The sequence below is a fragment of the Salvia splendens genome, chromosome 19 (assembly GCF_004379255.2).
Source record: "Salvia splendens isolate huo1 chromosome 19, SspV2, whole genome shotgun sequence".
Taxonomy (NCBI): Eukaryota; Viridiplantae; Streptophyta; class Magnoliopsida; order Lamiales; family Lamiaceae; genus Salvia; species Salvia splendens.
In genome coordinates, this window is record NC_056050.1 from 1,673,278 (window position 1) to 1,688,963 (window position 15,686).

The 15,686-nt window shown below is 36.8% G+C and overlaps 3 protein-coding genes and 1 pseudogene across 3 annotated transcripts; 3 read left to right on the plus strand and 1 right to left on the minus strand.

Annotated features, from left to right (window-relative positions):
* The first annotated feature begins 659 nt into the window (after positions 1-659).
* On the plus strand, positions 660-1,268 carry LOC121780119. Its single transcript, XM_042177641.1, has one exon. It carries the CDS (start codon positions 660-662, stop codon positions 1,266-1,268), a length of 609 nt encoding a protein of 202 aa, XP_042033575.1.
* Positions 1,269-2,895: 1,627 nt separating this feature from the next.
* On the minus strand, positions 2,896-7,522 carry LOC121778639 (histone acetyltransferase of the MYST family 1-like). Its single transcript, XM_042176023.1, has 9 exons — positions 7,208-7,522; positions 6,736-6,824; positions 6,489-6,548; positions 5,787-5,996; positions 5,483-5,551; positions 4,761-4,922; positions 4,079-4,172; positions 3,364-3,506; positions 2,896-3,278 (listed from the first exon to the last, which is right to left on the minus strand). Exons 1-9 carry the CDS (start codon positions 7,494-7,496, stop codon positions 3,075-3,077), a joined length of 1,320 nt encoding a protein of 439 aa, XP_042031957.1. The 5' UTR covers positions 7,497-7,522; the 3' UTR covers positions 2,896-3,074.
* A 1,058-nt stretch (positions 7,523-8,580) lies between these two features.
* On the plus strand, positions 8,581-11,214 carry LOC121778819 (annotated as a pseudogene).
* Positions 11,215-12,676: 1,462 nt separating this feature from the next.
* On the plus strand, positions 12,677-14,107 carry LOC121778644 (glycine-rich cell wall structural protein 1.8). The gene is made up of 2 exons (XM_042176028.1): positions 12,677-13,619; positions 13,791-14,107. Exons 1-2 carry the CDS (start codon positions 12,722-12,724, stop codon positions 13,913-13,915), a joined length of 1,023 nt encoding a protein of 340 aa, XP_042031962.1. The 5' UTR covers positions 12,677-12,721; the 3' UTR covers positions 13,916-14,107.
* The last annotated feature ends 1,579 nt before the right edge of the window (positions 14,108-15,686 follow it).

Below are 15,686 nucleotides of genomic sequence, written 5' to 3' on the forward strand. Positions count from 1 at the left end.
AATTTTCTCGATTTAAATTATGTTTTCGCACAACATATATCAAATTAAAGATAATTTCATAAGGATTCTAACGAGATCTCACTTGCATATATTCCGATGTCAAAATTTGAAAAAAAATTAAAAAATGTTCAATTTTTTTCTTATAGCAACAAATGTCAACATAGTATATAAAATATGGCAATATAATACATGTAGAATGTCAATATAAGCAATGTGTTAATATTGTCAAAGCATTGTATTAACATTCTCAAAGTATTGTGTTGACATTCTCAAAGCATTGGGTTGATATTTTCAAAACACTATATAAACATTTTCAAACAAAGCCCTAATTTGGTAGTTTTTTTATCTTTTTTTATTTAATTAATAAAAATGAAAATTACACGTAGCAAATTTTAGACCACAAGATTTCTAAAATCATATAGTCTTAAATTAGTTGTAGTTATCAATTAAATGATGAGTTGACAATTAATCACTTTATGTATATATATAAGTAATGTACGTATGAGAATGATATCACGCATACATATTTAGCTACACAAATCTCCCATTTTTCACATAATTCCCTCCGCTCTCCTCCGATTTAGCAACTCCACCTCTCTCTTTCTCTTCCTCTTCCTCTCCACAATTCTTGATTTACAGAATAAACACAATCAAAACAAATGGGAATTGCAAATTACAACGAAGAAACCATTTTCCACGATCAAAAAAGCATCTTCCTCCCCATGTTTTGCCGCCTATCCATCAAAGACGTCAAGCTCACCACCATCCCTATCTCCTCCACCGCCGCCGCCGCCGATCCCACCTCCCCCATAGTCAGCTGCATGGGCCAAGTCAAGCGCAACAGCCGCGTCTCCGGCTACCCCTCCTCCGCCACCATCATCTCCCACCACCACCACAAACACCCCAACAAGCCAAGAAAAAACACACACTTTTCCACCAAAACCCTCCTTCCCGCCGCCGCCGCCGCCGCCGCAGCCGGCGGCCGGAAAAGTGTGAGCCAGAGCTGCCGGAGAAAATCGAGGAGACCGGCGGCGAGGGTCAGCTTTGATCAAGAATTGTGTAGTGTTAAGGCGGCAGCGGCGGCGTTGGATATTAGCAAGATGGATCCGCCGCTGCCGGTGGTGAAGAGGGCCGCGGCCGAGGTGAATTTGTGGAAGAGGAGATTTGATGGGGTGAAAAGCATGAGTATTCAACCCATCCGTTTGCCAGCTAAGGAATTTCGACCGGCGTCAGCCGCGGTTGACGACGGTACGAGGTTTATGCAGTAAGGAGATAGAATTTAAATTTAAAGGTTCAATTTATATATATTTAATTGTAGTCCATAATTTAATTTGGAAATTTAGATGCATACAATCGATCAATGTATAACGGATCGAATAATTTAGCATAAAATTTTTAATGTAAATAAAATTCTGGAATTTTTTCTTTATTCTTTTGTTCTTTCTTCTTTTCTTGCTTTATTTTAACTGAATGGTTTTTGACAATGATAGTCAGGGTATGATGTTTGGGTTCAAATTAAGGTTGTCCCACATTTTTGCAGAATATTGAGTACTTTTATTCTCTTTTTTTTTGTATTTTCTTTTGTTTTGGTGTTTATTTTTTAATCAAGTAATCCAATAAGCATGAGTCTTATATGTTCACGTTACTATTTGTTTTGTTTTAAATGTTTATTTGATTCTAATACTTGAGAGATTTTATTATTGACGTTGTTAATTTTTAAATAAGCTTTCGTCTATTTTCTCTATAACTCTAAATAAATAAAATGAATAAAATAACAATTTGCAATACCGTAGAATTAAATAAAATTAATCATATAAAAAAATAATTAAGCCTACTGCTAATTTATGTGTGTATAGTTCGCCGCAAACAGAGAAATTTGTTGATGGTTTTAGTTCTTTTATTCTCAATTCAATTTCGATCTCTCTTCATTTGTCAATACGAATTTATTTCTGCCATTAATAACTGTGCTTTCAGATATGTTCGAACAAAGTAGTGAGCCAAATTTAATTAAATTAAAGGTTAAAATGATTATATCAAAGTTAGGTCAAAATTCACTCTTTAACTAGCATATACCATCATCATCACGAGGCATAATGTTTTTCAACCAAGAATTGTATTCTAATCTACCAAACAATATATAGCTCGTCCAATTTAGCAGTCAGCAACTCCGTGTTCAAAATGTGGTGAAAACACAAAAGAATACTCCCTCCATCCCGGATAATTCGTCTCACTTTGACCGGGCACGGGTTTTAAGAAATGTAATGAAAAGTGAGTTGAAAAAGTTAGTGAAACGTGGGTCCGACTTTTATATATTAGTTTTATAATAAAATGCGAGTAGGAATGAGTTAGTGGAATATGCGATCCACTACCAAAAATGGTAAAAGTGAAATGGGACAAATTATGTGGGACGGACCGAAATGGAAAAATTGGACAAATTGTCTAGGACGGAGGGAATATATTCAATTGAAATTAAATTTCAAATTAAGGTAAAGGTTGTTTTCTGTTTCCACCCACGGCTGTCACGTAGCTTGACTTTACATTTGATGTAAATTAGATTTTATTTGTTCCGCAATTTCTGAAATTGATAATTATGTTACAAGTTTTTTTAATAAAGTGTCCACTTCAATCTTATGAAGTGTAAACAACGCAAATCGAATCGAGTCCTAGTCTTCTAAAGGTCCAAACTACACAGCTTTTAAGATGGAGATGGTTAGGAGAAAACATTTGACCGCTGACATAACACGAAAACACGAGACTGCATCGGAAATACTTCACCCGTCCCATTATAAGTGACTCATTAAAACAACTGGGTTGCGTGTAAAGAAAATAAGTCCGTAGTGTTGTGGGACGACCCAAATAGAAAAAGAAAAAAAAAAGAAAAAAAAGGGACAAATATATCAGCATCTAAGTTTAAGGTCTAAAGTTTAAATAAGATACATACACACACTCATACATTGTTACATAGGAGATTTGATGAATTCGAGTGAGAAATAGCGAGTAGGTTAAAACGAAGGTGGAGTTGTATATACAAAAGGGGGGAAATGGAGATTGGTTCCACTAGATTTGAGATGAGATCAGTTCTGCTCTTTATAAGGGGTCCAGATCAACTTACTGCCTTCGACATCAGGACCGCCTCGGCCTGCAGCTTTGAGATGGCGGTCTAGGACCTTTGGGTCTGCGCATATCACGTGCTGCCCCTTCCGGTACTGGATCAACTCTAAGCTCTGAAGGGTAGTCAAGATATCCTCTGCCTTGATGGCCGTCATGTCACTGAGCTCCTGGATAAGCAACGAGAAGGAGGAAGTAAGGACAAAGGGAAGAATTGATGTAGAGATCAACAGACGATAGCTAAATGGTTGCAACCTTAATGGAGATATTGCCTTTGTGTTTTTTCAGTATATCTAGAAGAACCCGTGTCCAGTATCCTCGATAACTCAATAAGCCCAGGTCTGAGAGGGGTCGTTCCGGTGTTCCAACTTTGGCTTCCTTCTTTGAAAGTTCATAAGCTGCACCAGAATTTTGCAGTTAGTTAAGCAAATCCCTACTGATGAATCTAATCAGCATAAGTTAGAGAAGTTAAACAAAAGGAAAATACAAATGTGTAAACTTTTCCTCGAAACAACTTTTCATGTCTGACAGAAATGTTCTCGGAATTCTAAGACGAACAAGAGGCAATTACTTTCTGCATATACAAACGTATGTGCAATTCAGTCTTACATTATACTTCCTCCGTCCAATATAATGGGCCTGCTTGATTTGGGCATATAGATTAAGAAAGTTGTGTTTTGTGTTTAATGCGATAGGATCTTAAGTTGACTAACTTTTTGTGCGTAAAAAGCTTCTACTTTTAGAACTCCTTAATCAAGAAAACACAATGAAATGTTCATAACTCACACTGAATGATCAGCAGGTTTGAGTGCATATAAGACATAATAAAGCATAATAGTTGGTCTAAAAATTTACAAGAAAACAGGATTCAATTTCATTTATTTGCATTTATGTTTCACTTACTTCACCATATTCATTGAAGTGATTAAAGTCTATAGAAATTAAGCATGAAGATGAATAACGAGCTTACAAAATGCAATCAGGAACTTCCCATAGCCTTTTCTTTGATAAGGAGGGAGAGTGAGAATACAAGCTAAATTGTAAGACTCCTCTGATTGCTTCTCCTGTACATCAAGTAATGAAAGCATTATATGGATGTTAAATATCATTTCTGACAAAAACATGCAAAATCATATCCTTTAGAATAAGCCATTAGGTATACTACATGTAAGTACGTGAAGAGGTCAATTTACAGGAATGCTATTATGTGACAAAGACGGTGACCCTAAATGGCTAGTGGAAAAAAACCTATGATGATACAAGTGAATGTGGTTTCTCAATTAAAAGCGAAGATCTTATGAATCTTCTTGTATCGTGTTTCTGTGATTAATTGATTCAGTTAACTTCTCATTATTGTTTAGATAGTCGCACCTTTCTTTATATTCTTTAGATAGTTATCTAGAATCAAACAATGGGCCGATTATGTGGTCTATGTCCACATCCTAGAGTTAGGATTTATCAAATTGAAGAATGAAGTAGAAGTTGCCTAACATGGTAGACTTGCCATTTTACCATCAAATATTGCATTTCAGTAGAACGAGTATTTATCGTCTATCCCTTTACTCAATCAGAACTCATCTATCGTGAACAATGATTATGGATGATACAAATGAGCAAGGTTAACTTTGTAATTTTCTTAGGAGGAAATTTACCTTGGAGAAGTAGCCCACCATGTGGCATCCCCGATCATCACATTCACATAGCACATAAAATAAAAATAGGTCTACATCATAGTACAGGGTCTTGTGATCAAGAAACAACTTGGCCAGATAACAAAGGTTTTGCCCGTAAATTTTGTTCTTTTTGCCATCAACCTGTTATAGCAATTCAAAATTAGATTCTGGTTTTCTTATTAACAACTCTACCAACTTTGGAATCCGGAAATTTGGACAAACAGAAAATGTAAGACAACTGCACATACTATGTACATCTATGAGAACGGTGCGAGCCAAGCTTAAATTATTGAAAAATAAAATTTCCATGTAAACCACATTCACGTAAAGGATGAGGGCTATACCGGTAACCGCCTCGTTCAAATCTCCATTTGATTTCCAAATAAGACCATTCAAAATAAAGGTCCTTAGAAAAGAAATATATAGAGGAACATTTGGAACAAAAATCCTTTTTTAATCTTAATAAGGGCATCCCATTTTAAGGGAAATTTATTCGTATGATGTTTCATCTTGTTGCATAGAAAGTCTGAACACAATAAAGGGAAGAAATTATGAGAGAGTTTTTAAGACACTGAATTTAAGAGCAACAATTTCTCTATTCATGCCAAAAACTTTTCATGCGCTTAATAATAGGGCTTTTCATAGTTGATAATTGTTTCTTCATGCTTCAGAGTTGAGTTCTAGAGTTATGCAATACTTACCTCAAACATTGACAAAGTCTTGTCCCGATATATTTCATCACCAGGGGGATGCTTAAGATCACATTTCTTCTGCAGGTACAAATATGAAATATAGTAACTACAGGAAAAGATTTATTTAAGAAATAACAGAAGTATCTCCTTTTACAGTCTAGTATTTAGAACATTTATCAGAAACACAACCAAATGATCAAGTAGCTGGCATAATTGCAAAACTAAAGGACTTTCTACTGGATCATTGGAGTTAATCCAAACTAAAATAAACAAGTGAACAAGGATAAATGAACAGCTGAGAAAGGAAGCTTACCATATGCCTTTGAAGCTGTTCTTTGCGCTTCATGAAATTCAGGCAAAATTCACAGAAAAATAGCTTTGTACATTCATTGTATTCAGGTGGAAATGGGGAAAAGTACCAAGTCTCAATTTCATATTTTCCAAGTTCAATTGTTGCAATATTTTTCACTTTGGTAAACTCTTCATGTTCTCTCAAGCTAGCAGCATCAAGCTCCTCGTGGCCCTATAATGTCAACCACAAGCTCTTAGGAATCCAAACAAAAAATGAGGTAACTCGAGGAAACAATGTGTGAAAAGCTTCAATCTGTTAGAGGATATGATATTCTAACTCATTTGAATGAGTGAACTTGTCCCAGCATATACCAAAGCAGTTAGTTGACATAAACTTGATTGGACTATCATTTTTAGCCATTTCCTAGGACACCACTGAGAAATAAAAATTACTTAGCTTTCTGCCATAGTAGAGAAGAAGTAAACCAACAAGAATCGCACCAAGAAATGATGCCCGCGGATCCATACAAGCATAATCTAAACCCACACTGATTGTACAACTGTTTGTCAAGATGCGTATATTCAAACACAGTAAAAGTAACAATGGTCCATGATAAGGAACCAAAAGGTCTATGATGAATGACAATATATATGGAAAACAAAATAACCACAAAACTGTTATACATACATTGCTAAGTCACTAACAAAAAGTATTTGAAAATACCTCTATATGTGTTTCATCGATCTTGCGCTTCTGATGGCGCGTCATTTTCAAGCCTGTTACCTGAGATATTTTCAGGTGAGTACATTCTCGATGAAGAAATTTCAGTGTCATAGACTACGTCAGTACTACAACCTCCTTAAAAGAAGAGAGTTCTGATCCCTATGAATCTGAATTTGAACTAAAGCTTGAGTTTTTCATCTACAGTTATCTTAAGCGTGGAAAGCAAAAGGTATGAGCAGTATATTACCTTGTCCTCAACTTTGTCATCCACATCAGTTTCTACAGAGCCGAGATCAAGTTGATCAAGGTGTACCCATTCATCAAGCCTGCGGTTGACTGCCCAACAAAATGAAGAAGTGCACAGCATAAATAAGACCAAATCATACAGACATTAAGTTTCAGCCAAAGCTTGAGCAACAACAAAAAGAATCTCTTGTTTTTGAAAGATCAATGTAATCAGCGTGATACAATGAGGAATGTGAATTCCTGAAAAAAGAAATGAATAAGCTAAAAATACAGGAATTGAAATTGCATAGATTGCTCATCAAGTTCAATTCCAGTAATTCAACACTGTGCATACAAATAACCATCAGCAAATGCCACAATAAGTCAGCAGCAAACAATATATCTGAAACATAATTCCTCAGCGAAAATTTGCTGGTTAATTTGAAATTCTTAGCATAGCAATAAATTTTTTAATTATATTTACAAAATCTTACATTCAGTATAGTGAACATAGTACTCATAATAGTTGGATCCGCCGGAGAAATGCTTGCGGCGCTCGATAACCTTCACAGGATGGTACTTTCCGTCACGCCACCGGCAATTGACGCGCGTACCGACCTCCAAGGGCAGAATCGTCGATTTCCTCCTCCGATATGCGTCGAACTCCGGCTGAGAACCGTTGGACTCCGGAGCCGGAGGATCGGTGGACATATCATCGACGGCCGCTGCGGCGGCGCCGTGGCCGTTGGCGGTGGTGGAATTTGTGTTGTCAATTGAAACCATTTTTCCGGTTACCCAAAATTGCAGGTTGGGAAATGTATTAAAGCAGTTGAGTTTTGTGTATTTCAATCTCACCCCTTAACTTCTTACTATTCTTACTTCATCCCCTCTTTTTAAGTATTTTGTATTCCCTCCGTCCATGCTTAAGAAAGTAAAATGCTTAGAAAAGTTAGTGAAAGGTAAGCTCATCTATATATATTGATTTTATAATAAAATGTGAGTAAGATTCACTTACCAAATATAGTAAAAGTAAAAATGAGACCTTTAATGGTGGACAGAGGAAGTACTTCGATACAGTTTGGTTATACTTCTTGCAACTCTGTCCCTCTGAAACCAACTGCGTTGCCCCTGCGGGCAAGATACAAATTGGTTATAGATTAATACTCTAGAGTACTACGGAGTACCATTTTCATATTTTAAATATTCCTTTCATTGCACAAGAATATGCATTTTTGGTTGGATACGAATTTTAATGCATAATTGCTAAAGTAAGAGATTGGTAAAAGAGAAAAATAATTAAAGTATTATTAGTGAATTTTACCTGAAAATAGTTTTTTATATAAGAAAATGCATATACTTGGGGACGGACTAAAAAAGAATGAATATATACTTTTTTGACGGAAAGATTATATATAAGTGACGTGTACATTATGATCTGAAGTCTGGACTAATAAAAAGCTCGATTACAAAAATTCACAACTTAAAGTAAGTAATTTGACAATATTAATAAATATAAACAATCAAACTGTACATAGTAATCTAATGAGTATTAATTTACAAAATATAATTAATAATCAAGCCGACATGCTTACGCTTAACCCGAAATTAGATCCAGAAAAACTCAATTTGCAAAATTAAAAATAAAACAAAACCATTAATCTAGAAAAATCGCACCATATAATAATGTCGAGTTTAATATAGATAGATTTTGTTTTGGAAACTAATCAATTTGGTATTAGGATGCCGTTTGGAAAGTGTGTGGCAAAATATATGGTCGTGATGTAATATAACGAAGTAGAGGGGCGGTTTTATATTTATATTAGTTGTGTTGTGTGCGGTGCTGTCTCTGTATATAAATTCAGCCTCTCTCGACCCTTTTTGTGCCGCTCCCGCTCTTTTGCGCACATTCTACACAGCTAAAAAAGTTGTTAAGCTCAGGTTATTTTTCTAGTTATAATCTCATCATCCAATTTAAAGATCGTATTTTTCTGCTTATACATTGATCTTAGCTGAAATCGGTAAGGGTTCCACATTTAGGCGGAGTGAAGGATTAATTCAATGCTGGTTGCTGTGTGGAGATAGAGAAATTGATATGATTAAATTTTGATTATGTATTCTTTGCTGATCATCTGTAGCTGCTAAGCCCTTGAGTGAAAAAATAGCATTACTTGATTACACTGGAGTTTTGGCAATTAGTTTTCTTTTTGTAGCTATTGACAGTGGATGGAAACAGTTATCTTGTTAAAGATTGTATTTTTAGGTGATTAACTGGATATAATGTGTGTGTGTGTGTGTGTGTGTATTGCTAGAGTAGGAAGTAGTAGTTGTCAAAATGTCTTACATTGTCTTTAAGTTTTGTTCATTTTTTTTGTTTCTTTGGCTAAACTAGGAAAGATGGTTTTGTCGGAAGAGGAAATTACCAGGCTTTTCAGAATCCGGAAGACAGTGATGCAGATGTTGAAGGATAGAGGTTACATGGTGGGAGACTTTGAGATTGAAATGACAAAGTATGAGTTCGTTCAGAAACATGGCGAGAATATGAAGAGAGAGGACCTCGTTATTAATAAAGGCTTCCGTAATAGCTCTGAACAGGTGTGGTTCTGTTCATGTAGTATATGTTTGCAATGTGTGGCCTTGAAAACGGGTATTCTCTGAAATCAGGGAAAATATTTTATCTTTTTTGTCTGCATACAAGATGTATGATTATGTAGCTGGTGTTGTGTTTGGTGGAACAATGTCGGAAAAGAATAATGCCATTGAGGTGATGAATTAAGGTATCTCGTTTGTGAGATATCATCGCTGATTATGGATTCGAGTGGAAGAGCTTATGTTTAGAATTGAGGCTGATGCATCAGTTTCTTATTTTGTTTTAATTGCATTGGTTTGTATGCTTAAAACTTGTTTATTTACGATGTCTTCTAGGTTACACGATCAATCTAGCTAAGAACAGCCACTGTTTTAACTTTTATTTTCATAGATGTTTGTCCCATAGTAAGAAAGTAGTAGTACCAATTACATTTTTTATTCAATTTTATCTTCCTCTGATATCCATTGGAAATGCTCGATGCATTTCCTTTTACGTAGCTGCCTATCAATAAAGTATGAAGTTTTATAATTACAGAGATATTTTGTTCTAAACAATAGTACAAAGTTCAGATCTTTCTATATATATATATCGTTTTTAAATTAGTCAAACTATAATACTTTTTGTGAGCATTTTTTTGAATTGTTGAAAATCCCCGATGCAGCACCTAATAACCATTTTTTTTCTTGTCTTCTTATTTCCAGATATACATTTTCTTTCCCGATGAACAGAAAGTTGGTGTGAAGACAATGAAGACCTAAACTAATCGAATGAAAGAAGAAGGTGTTCATCGGGCAATCTTAGTGGTCCAGCAAAATTTAACTCCATTTGCACGGACCTGCGTTAGTGAAATATCGACTAAATTTCACTTAGAAGTCTTCCAGGTTATTGTTGAGGCTCTCATTTCATTTATTTCCTACATTTCTTCACTACTAATAAATTTTATCTTATTAGGACATAGATTCCCTTTCTGTTTAACATGCTATATGGTCTCAAGAACTCTTAAATTTTATAAGGCATCGCTTTCATCACTATGTATTATTGATATCCGGCATTTTATGCTTCTAATATTTTTGCGGTGTTTTTGAAAGTTACATACAAGTGAGCCTCATTTACGGTTGTATTTCGAGGGAATTCATGTTTTCTTGCTGCAATAGTGCAGGAAGCTGAGTTGTTAGTTAACATAAAAGAACATGTTCTAGTTCCCGAGCATCAGCTGCTTACGGCTGAAGAAAAGAAGACGTTGCTGGAGAGGTACACTGTGAAAGAAACACAGGTTAGTTTCCATTTTCCAATAATCAATGCCATCTAAATATGCACAGCTAAGTGATTTCTGTAGCATCGCATATTTGCGTTAACGGAAATCTAAATTCATCATGTATTACACTCAGAGTTGCTATAATAGTGCTACTTTAGCACAGAAGTAGTTATTCTCTCTTGTACACTGCTTGACTTCTATCGTGTCGAGTACATTTTCACCATTTCATGTGCCGTTTTTGTTGAAGTTGGCTTTTTCTGAATAGTCAGTGTCGATTTATGCTGCATTTGGGTTGCACTATTGCTTTTGGACCAGCACTATCTGTGGATCTCTTTTTAGCTCTATATTCTTGAAATCTCACGCCCCAAATTCTTTTTTCGTGATACTATGGGCTGAAGCGAGGGCAGGTTGTGAAGATCATACGACCGAGTGAAACTGCTGGACGTTATATCACCTACCGATACGTTGTTTGAATCGTGGGAAGCTCTGTACTAGCTGATCTTGTCGATGACAGCACCAGATGACGATAAGGCACGAAGCAGTCGAGAAAACACGAGGCTTTTTTGGTGGTGTAATTGAACTCTCTATAAACATCTTGTGAGAGTAACTTTAACTATTTTTGCAACTTCACAATTTCTTAAATTTTGTGATTGTGAACACATGAGTTGTGTGACTGTTCTTGTGCTATTTTTTGGTAAGAAAATATTAAACTGTATAAGTTTTGTGTTGAAAAGAAAAAAGAAGATAGAAAGTGAGTTGGATTTCCATCATGATATATAAGTGATAATAAAAGTGGCCGTATATCATGATATTGTTTGCACTTTGCACTAAGTCCAATTTTGGTTAATCTTGTTTATTTAAATGTATTTTCTTGTGGACGTTTATGGTAATAAGCTTTTAATCATGACCCACCAATACATACAACATATTTGAGTTTTGGGAGTTTTTGTGTATTCTATAATGGCAATTACTATCAAGAGTTAAATATATAGCTCCTACCAAAATAAATTTATGTATATGTTCCTCGCCTCTAATTAATAGATTAGGAGTTTGAGAATTCTAGCCACCACGGTCATCTGAATAAATAGAAAATCATATCTTCTTTAAAAAAATATTTAAGTTTATAAAAAAGCTCCTCTTGTATTTTGTATTTTAGGATAATCTCCACCTTATTATGTTTCCTATATGACTCTTAAACAATAAAAAAGAATTTAGCAAAAGATCTTATCCATCAGCAAATTCGGTCCTAAACTTCCATTATTTCTTGTATTTTAATTTTTAATGAAGCCTATACTGTTATTGGTGCACAACTAAGTAATCCAACATTATACATTGAAAATTGAAATTCTATCAACAAGTCAAAAATCATATGTTTCACTATTCTATACTTACATTAATCAAAGGACACTTACTATATATAAAACTATTTTGTAATATAATAAGCTCTAATTTGCATTTATTACTATGGTGAGGCTTAGAGAAATGGTGTAATCATTTACTAATAACTTGAATTTGAAATCCCATGCTTTAAAATTGAACTGAATTCCAAGAAGTTAAAAGATAGTAATATACAAAAATAATGAAAGCTGGGCACGTGACACCAAAATAATACTATATATAATGAAGCATAAGCGTAATTCAGTTGGTAAGACGTTTTCTCCGTGGTGCATAAATGTAAATGTGTGTGAGTTGAATCTAAAAATGAATAAATTCTCTGCTCATATTCAAATGAAACTTGGGATTATAACTTAATGCACTAAGAAAATATGGAGTACTAAAGTTTGAGGACATTCTAAATCCTTTGATTAATTAGTTGTTTTGACAACTTGAGATTGCATGAATTTTTGGGAAAGATAAAAATACCCAATCCAATTGTATCAACTATAGATGGACAATGTTGCTAAGTATATCAAAACTGGCAAATTCTCAGAATTAGCATCATATAATATTTCAAAATCTTGATAGGATATGAGGCATTATTTGGCTATGAAAATGTGGGATACAGCAGAAGCACACTATGGAGATAGATGCATGTGCTACTAAAATGGACCACTTAGTGGGACAAAGCGCGTTTCTCTTTTCTTAGATATCAAAGTTCAACTGTTTGAAATCGCACTTTTGATCCAATTGTGTGCTTTGTAGCGCCTATAAATAGCCTACAATTCCATGCAGTTATCATCAACCGTTTTCATTTCATTCAAAATGGCTTCAAACAGAGTTTTTAATGTTGTTTTCTTTGTGTGGTTGGGTGTAGCCATATGCTCTGCTGCTAGGACGCTTACTAGCTACGAGCCGAGTGGTTATGGCGGTGCTGGTGGCGGAGGGCATGGTGGAGGGGGAGGATCTGGTGGGGCCGTGGCAGAGCATGGCGGCTATGCTAGCGGTGGAGGGAGTGGTGTTGGAGGTGGGGCTGGTTATGGCGGTGGCGGTGGGGAGCATGGTGGGGGCGGTGGAGGCGGTGGGGCGGGCAATGGTGGTGGTGGAGGTGGTGGATATGCTGGTGGTGGTGAGCATGGGGTTGGGTATGGGAGTGGGGGTGGTCAGGGAGGAGGTGGGGGTTCGGGTGGTGGTGTGAATGGAGGTGGAGGCGGGGGAGGAGGAGGGGGAGGGGGTGGTGGTGGTGGAGGGGGAGGAGGGGGTGGTAGTGCCGGTGGGGGGCATGCGGGTGGGTATGGTGGTGGCGAAGGAGGTGGTGTTGGAGGTGGATATTCTGCGGATGGAGGGTACGGTGGTGGGAGTGGCCACGGGGGAGGAGGTGGAGGAGGGGCTGCTGGAGGAGCGGGGGCCGGTGGTTATGGGAGCGGTGGGGGTGCTGGTGGTGGGGCCGGAGGTGCTCATGGTGGGGGTATTGGGGGTGGTGAAGGAGGGGGGGCTGGCGGGGGCGGGGGATATGCCGGTGGGGCAGGCGGAGGAGGGTATGGTACCGGGGGAGGTGCTGGTGGTGGTGGTGGAGGGGCTCATGGAGGGGGTTATGGGGGTGGTGAAGGAGGGGGGGCTGGTGGGGGCGGAGGATATGCCGGTGGGGCGGCTGGAGGGGGTGCGGGAGGATATGGTAACGGGGGAGGTGCGGGTGCGGGTGGTGGAGGAGCATACGGAGGCGGTGGTGAAGGAGGTGGAACTGGAGGGGGCGGTGGATATGCTGGTGGAGCAGGGTCGGCTGCGGGAGGGGGTGGGCATGGAGGTGGGTCCGGGGCGGGTGGTGGTTATGCGGGCGGAGAAGGGCCGGTTGTGGGAGGTGGTGGGCATGGGGGCGGTGGTGGTGCTGGAGGAGGTTATGCCAGTGGTGGCGAGCATGCGGGTGGATATGGTGGAGGCTCTGGTAGCGGCGAAGGCGGCGGCCACGGTGGCTATGCCCCATAGAAGTGTGTTTTGGATCAAGTCATCACGGATTATCTAAAAATGTGAAACTATGGTTATTAATGTTCATTTTAAAAATTGGAAGAAAATGTGATTGCATGGTATCTGCTGCATATCAAATGTATGATACAGTGTTGTACCTTTGAAGATGTATTCTGTTGTGTTAAATATTAATGAATCAAATCGTTTCTTAAATCATAGTTTAGTCATATTATTGCACAATTATTTTTTCTTTAATCTTAGTATGGTGTACATGAACAACTGAATATAGTGAGAATGTCATAATTATATTGTTCCTTTTGGAGAAAATTTTGCAAATGATTGGTCAAAATTTAAATTCTCAGTGTAAATTTTCCTTATAAAACATGACTTTTACTTTACTACTCACTCCATCCACTAATACAAGGCCAAGTTTGATCGGACACGAATTTTAAAAAATGTAATAGAAAGTAAATTGTAAAGGTTAAAAGAATGAGGTTCTTACTTTTATACGAAGTATTAGTTTTATAATAAAATGTAATTGAGATAAAGTTAATAAAATATGAGTTTAGTGCCAAAAAAAAGTGAAAATGAAAATGAGATCTTGATAGACAAATAAAAATGACAAAGTAAAACTAATGGACAGGGGAAATACAATAACGCATAGCTTAACTATTAATGAAAAATAATTAAAATATGTGTGTTACAACCCTTTCAATGCCAATACAATAATATAAATAAAAAATGGTAAACAATGCTTAGTGTGGTTGGTCAGTTGGGCTGGACTAGTCATCCAACATAAATTACTTGAATCTGAATGATAAATTTACAAATTTATCCCTTTAATAACCCAGTAACAATAAGATAACAAGAGACCTAATATCAAATTTGTTTGCTCACACATTCTTTGTTTAAACCAATCAAATCACATCTGGATCACCTATGAGTCTTACTAAACACTGAAAATTTCCCCTTCATGATTGCAACAATTTATGATCAAAGTTTCCAATCCGTTTGAGCCTCATTAAGTAATGGTCACAGTTTGCAAATCCCACGGAAATTAACCACTTATATCATTACCATTAATACTGTGGACCTCATTATCCACTAACATTATTTTCACTATCCTCTCTCTCTTACATTTCTCCTATTTATTAAACCCGTGCCAAACTCATTGTTCATACTCTTTGGAGCGAAAAAAAATATGCTAAATCATATGCTCCATTATAACTAAATTGGTAGATTATTCATCAAGTTGAGCGCCAAATCGGGTTAAGCAGTTTCGCAAAATAGAATCAAATACTAGTTGATAAAATCATGATTTACCAAAACTCACACGGGACACACCTACCAAAGTCACTCTTATTATTTTACTTGGAGGCATGAAATTTAGTCTTCGGTTCAATTTATTTGCTAAATCAAATCAAATTTTAAAAAATTAAAGAAAAATCGTATATACAAGCCAAAAGTCTTAAAACAAAAAAATTCTAACATAATCGAAAAATCAAACATAATAAAATATAATTTTTTTTATTAAATGTAACCCGAACAAAAAAATTTTAATAAGAGAACAAAAAAAAATCTAGAAATCTAAACAAATTCAGAAAAAATGAATAATAACCTTAAAAAAATTTAACTAATCACAACACGAGCGCCACCATAGTATCGCGGTACCGCTGAGGATCAGCCTTCAACTGGGTTGTCCGCCTCCCCCAGGGCCGAAATCGGGGCCACCTCATTTGGATTGTCCTACAGTAGGACCATGATTCAGCCCTCACCTGGGCGTCCAAACGAG

Excerpts from the sequence above, each read along its gene's own strand:
- LOC121780119 (XM_042177641.1), top strand. The coding sequence starts at position 660 with ATGGGAATTGCAAATTACAACGAAGAAACCATTTTCCACGATCAAAAA.
- LOC121778644 (XM_042176028.1), top strand. The coding sequence starts at position 12,722 with ATGCAGTTATCATCAACCGTTTTCATTTCATTCAAAATGGCTTCAAAC. Across the intron at positions 13,620-13,790 it reads AGGATATGGTAACGGGGGAG|GTGGTGGGCATGGGGGCGGT; the intron begins GTGCGGGTGCGG and ends CGGTTGTGGGAG.
- LOC121778639 (XM_042176023.1), bottom strand. The coding sequence starts at position 7,496 with ATGGTTTCAATTGACAACACAAATTCCACCACCGCCAACGGCCACGGC. Across the intron at positions 6,825-7,207 it reads CTATGTTCACTATACTGAAT|TCAACCGCAGGCTTGATGAA; the intron begins GTAAGATTTTGT and ends TTTGTTGGGCAG. Across the intron at positions 3,279-3,363 it reads AAGGCAATATCTCCATTAAG|GAGCTCAGTGACATGACGGC; the intron begins GTTGCAACCATT and ends TTGCTTATCCAG.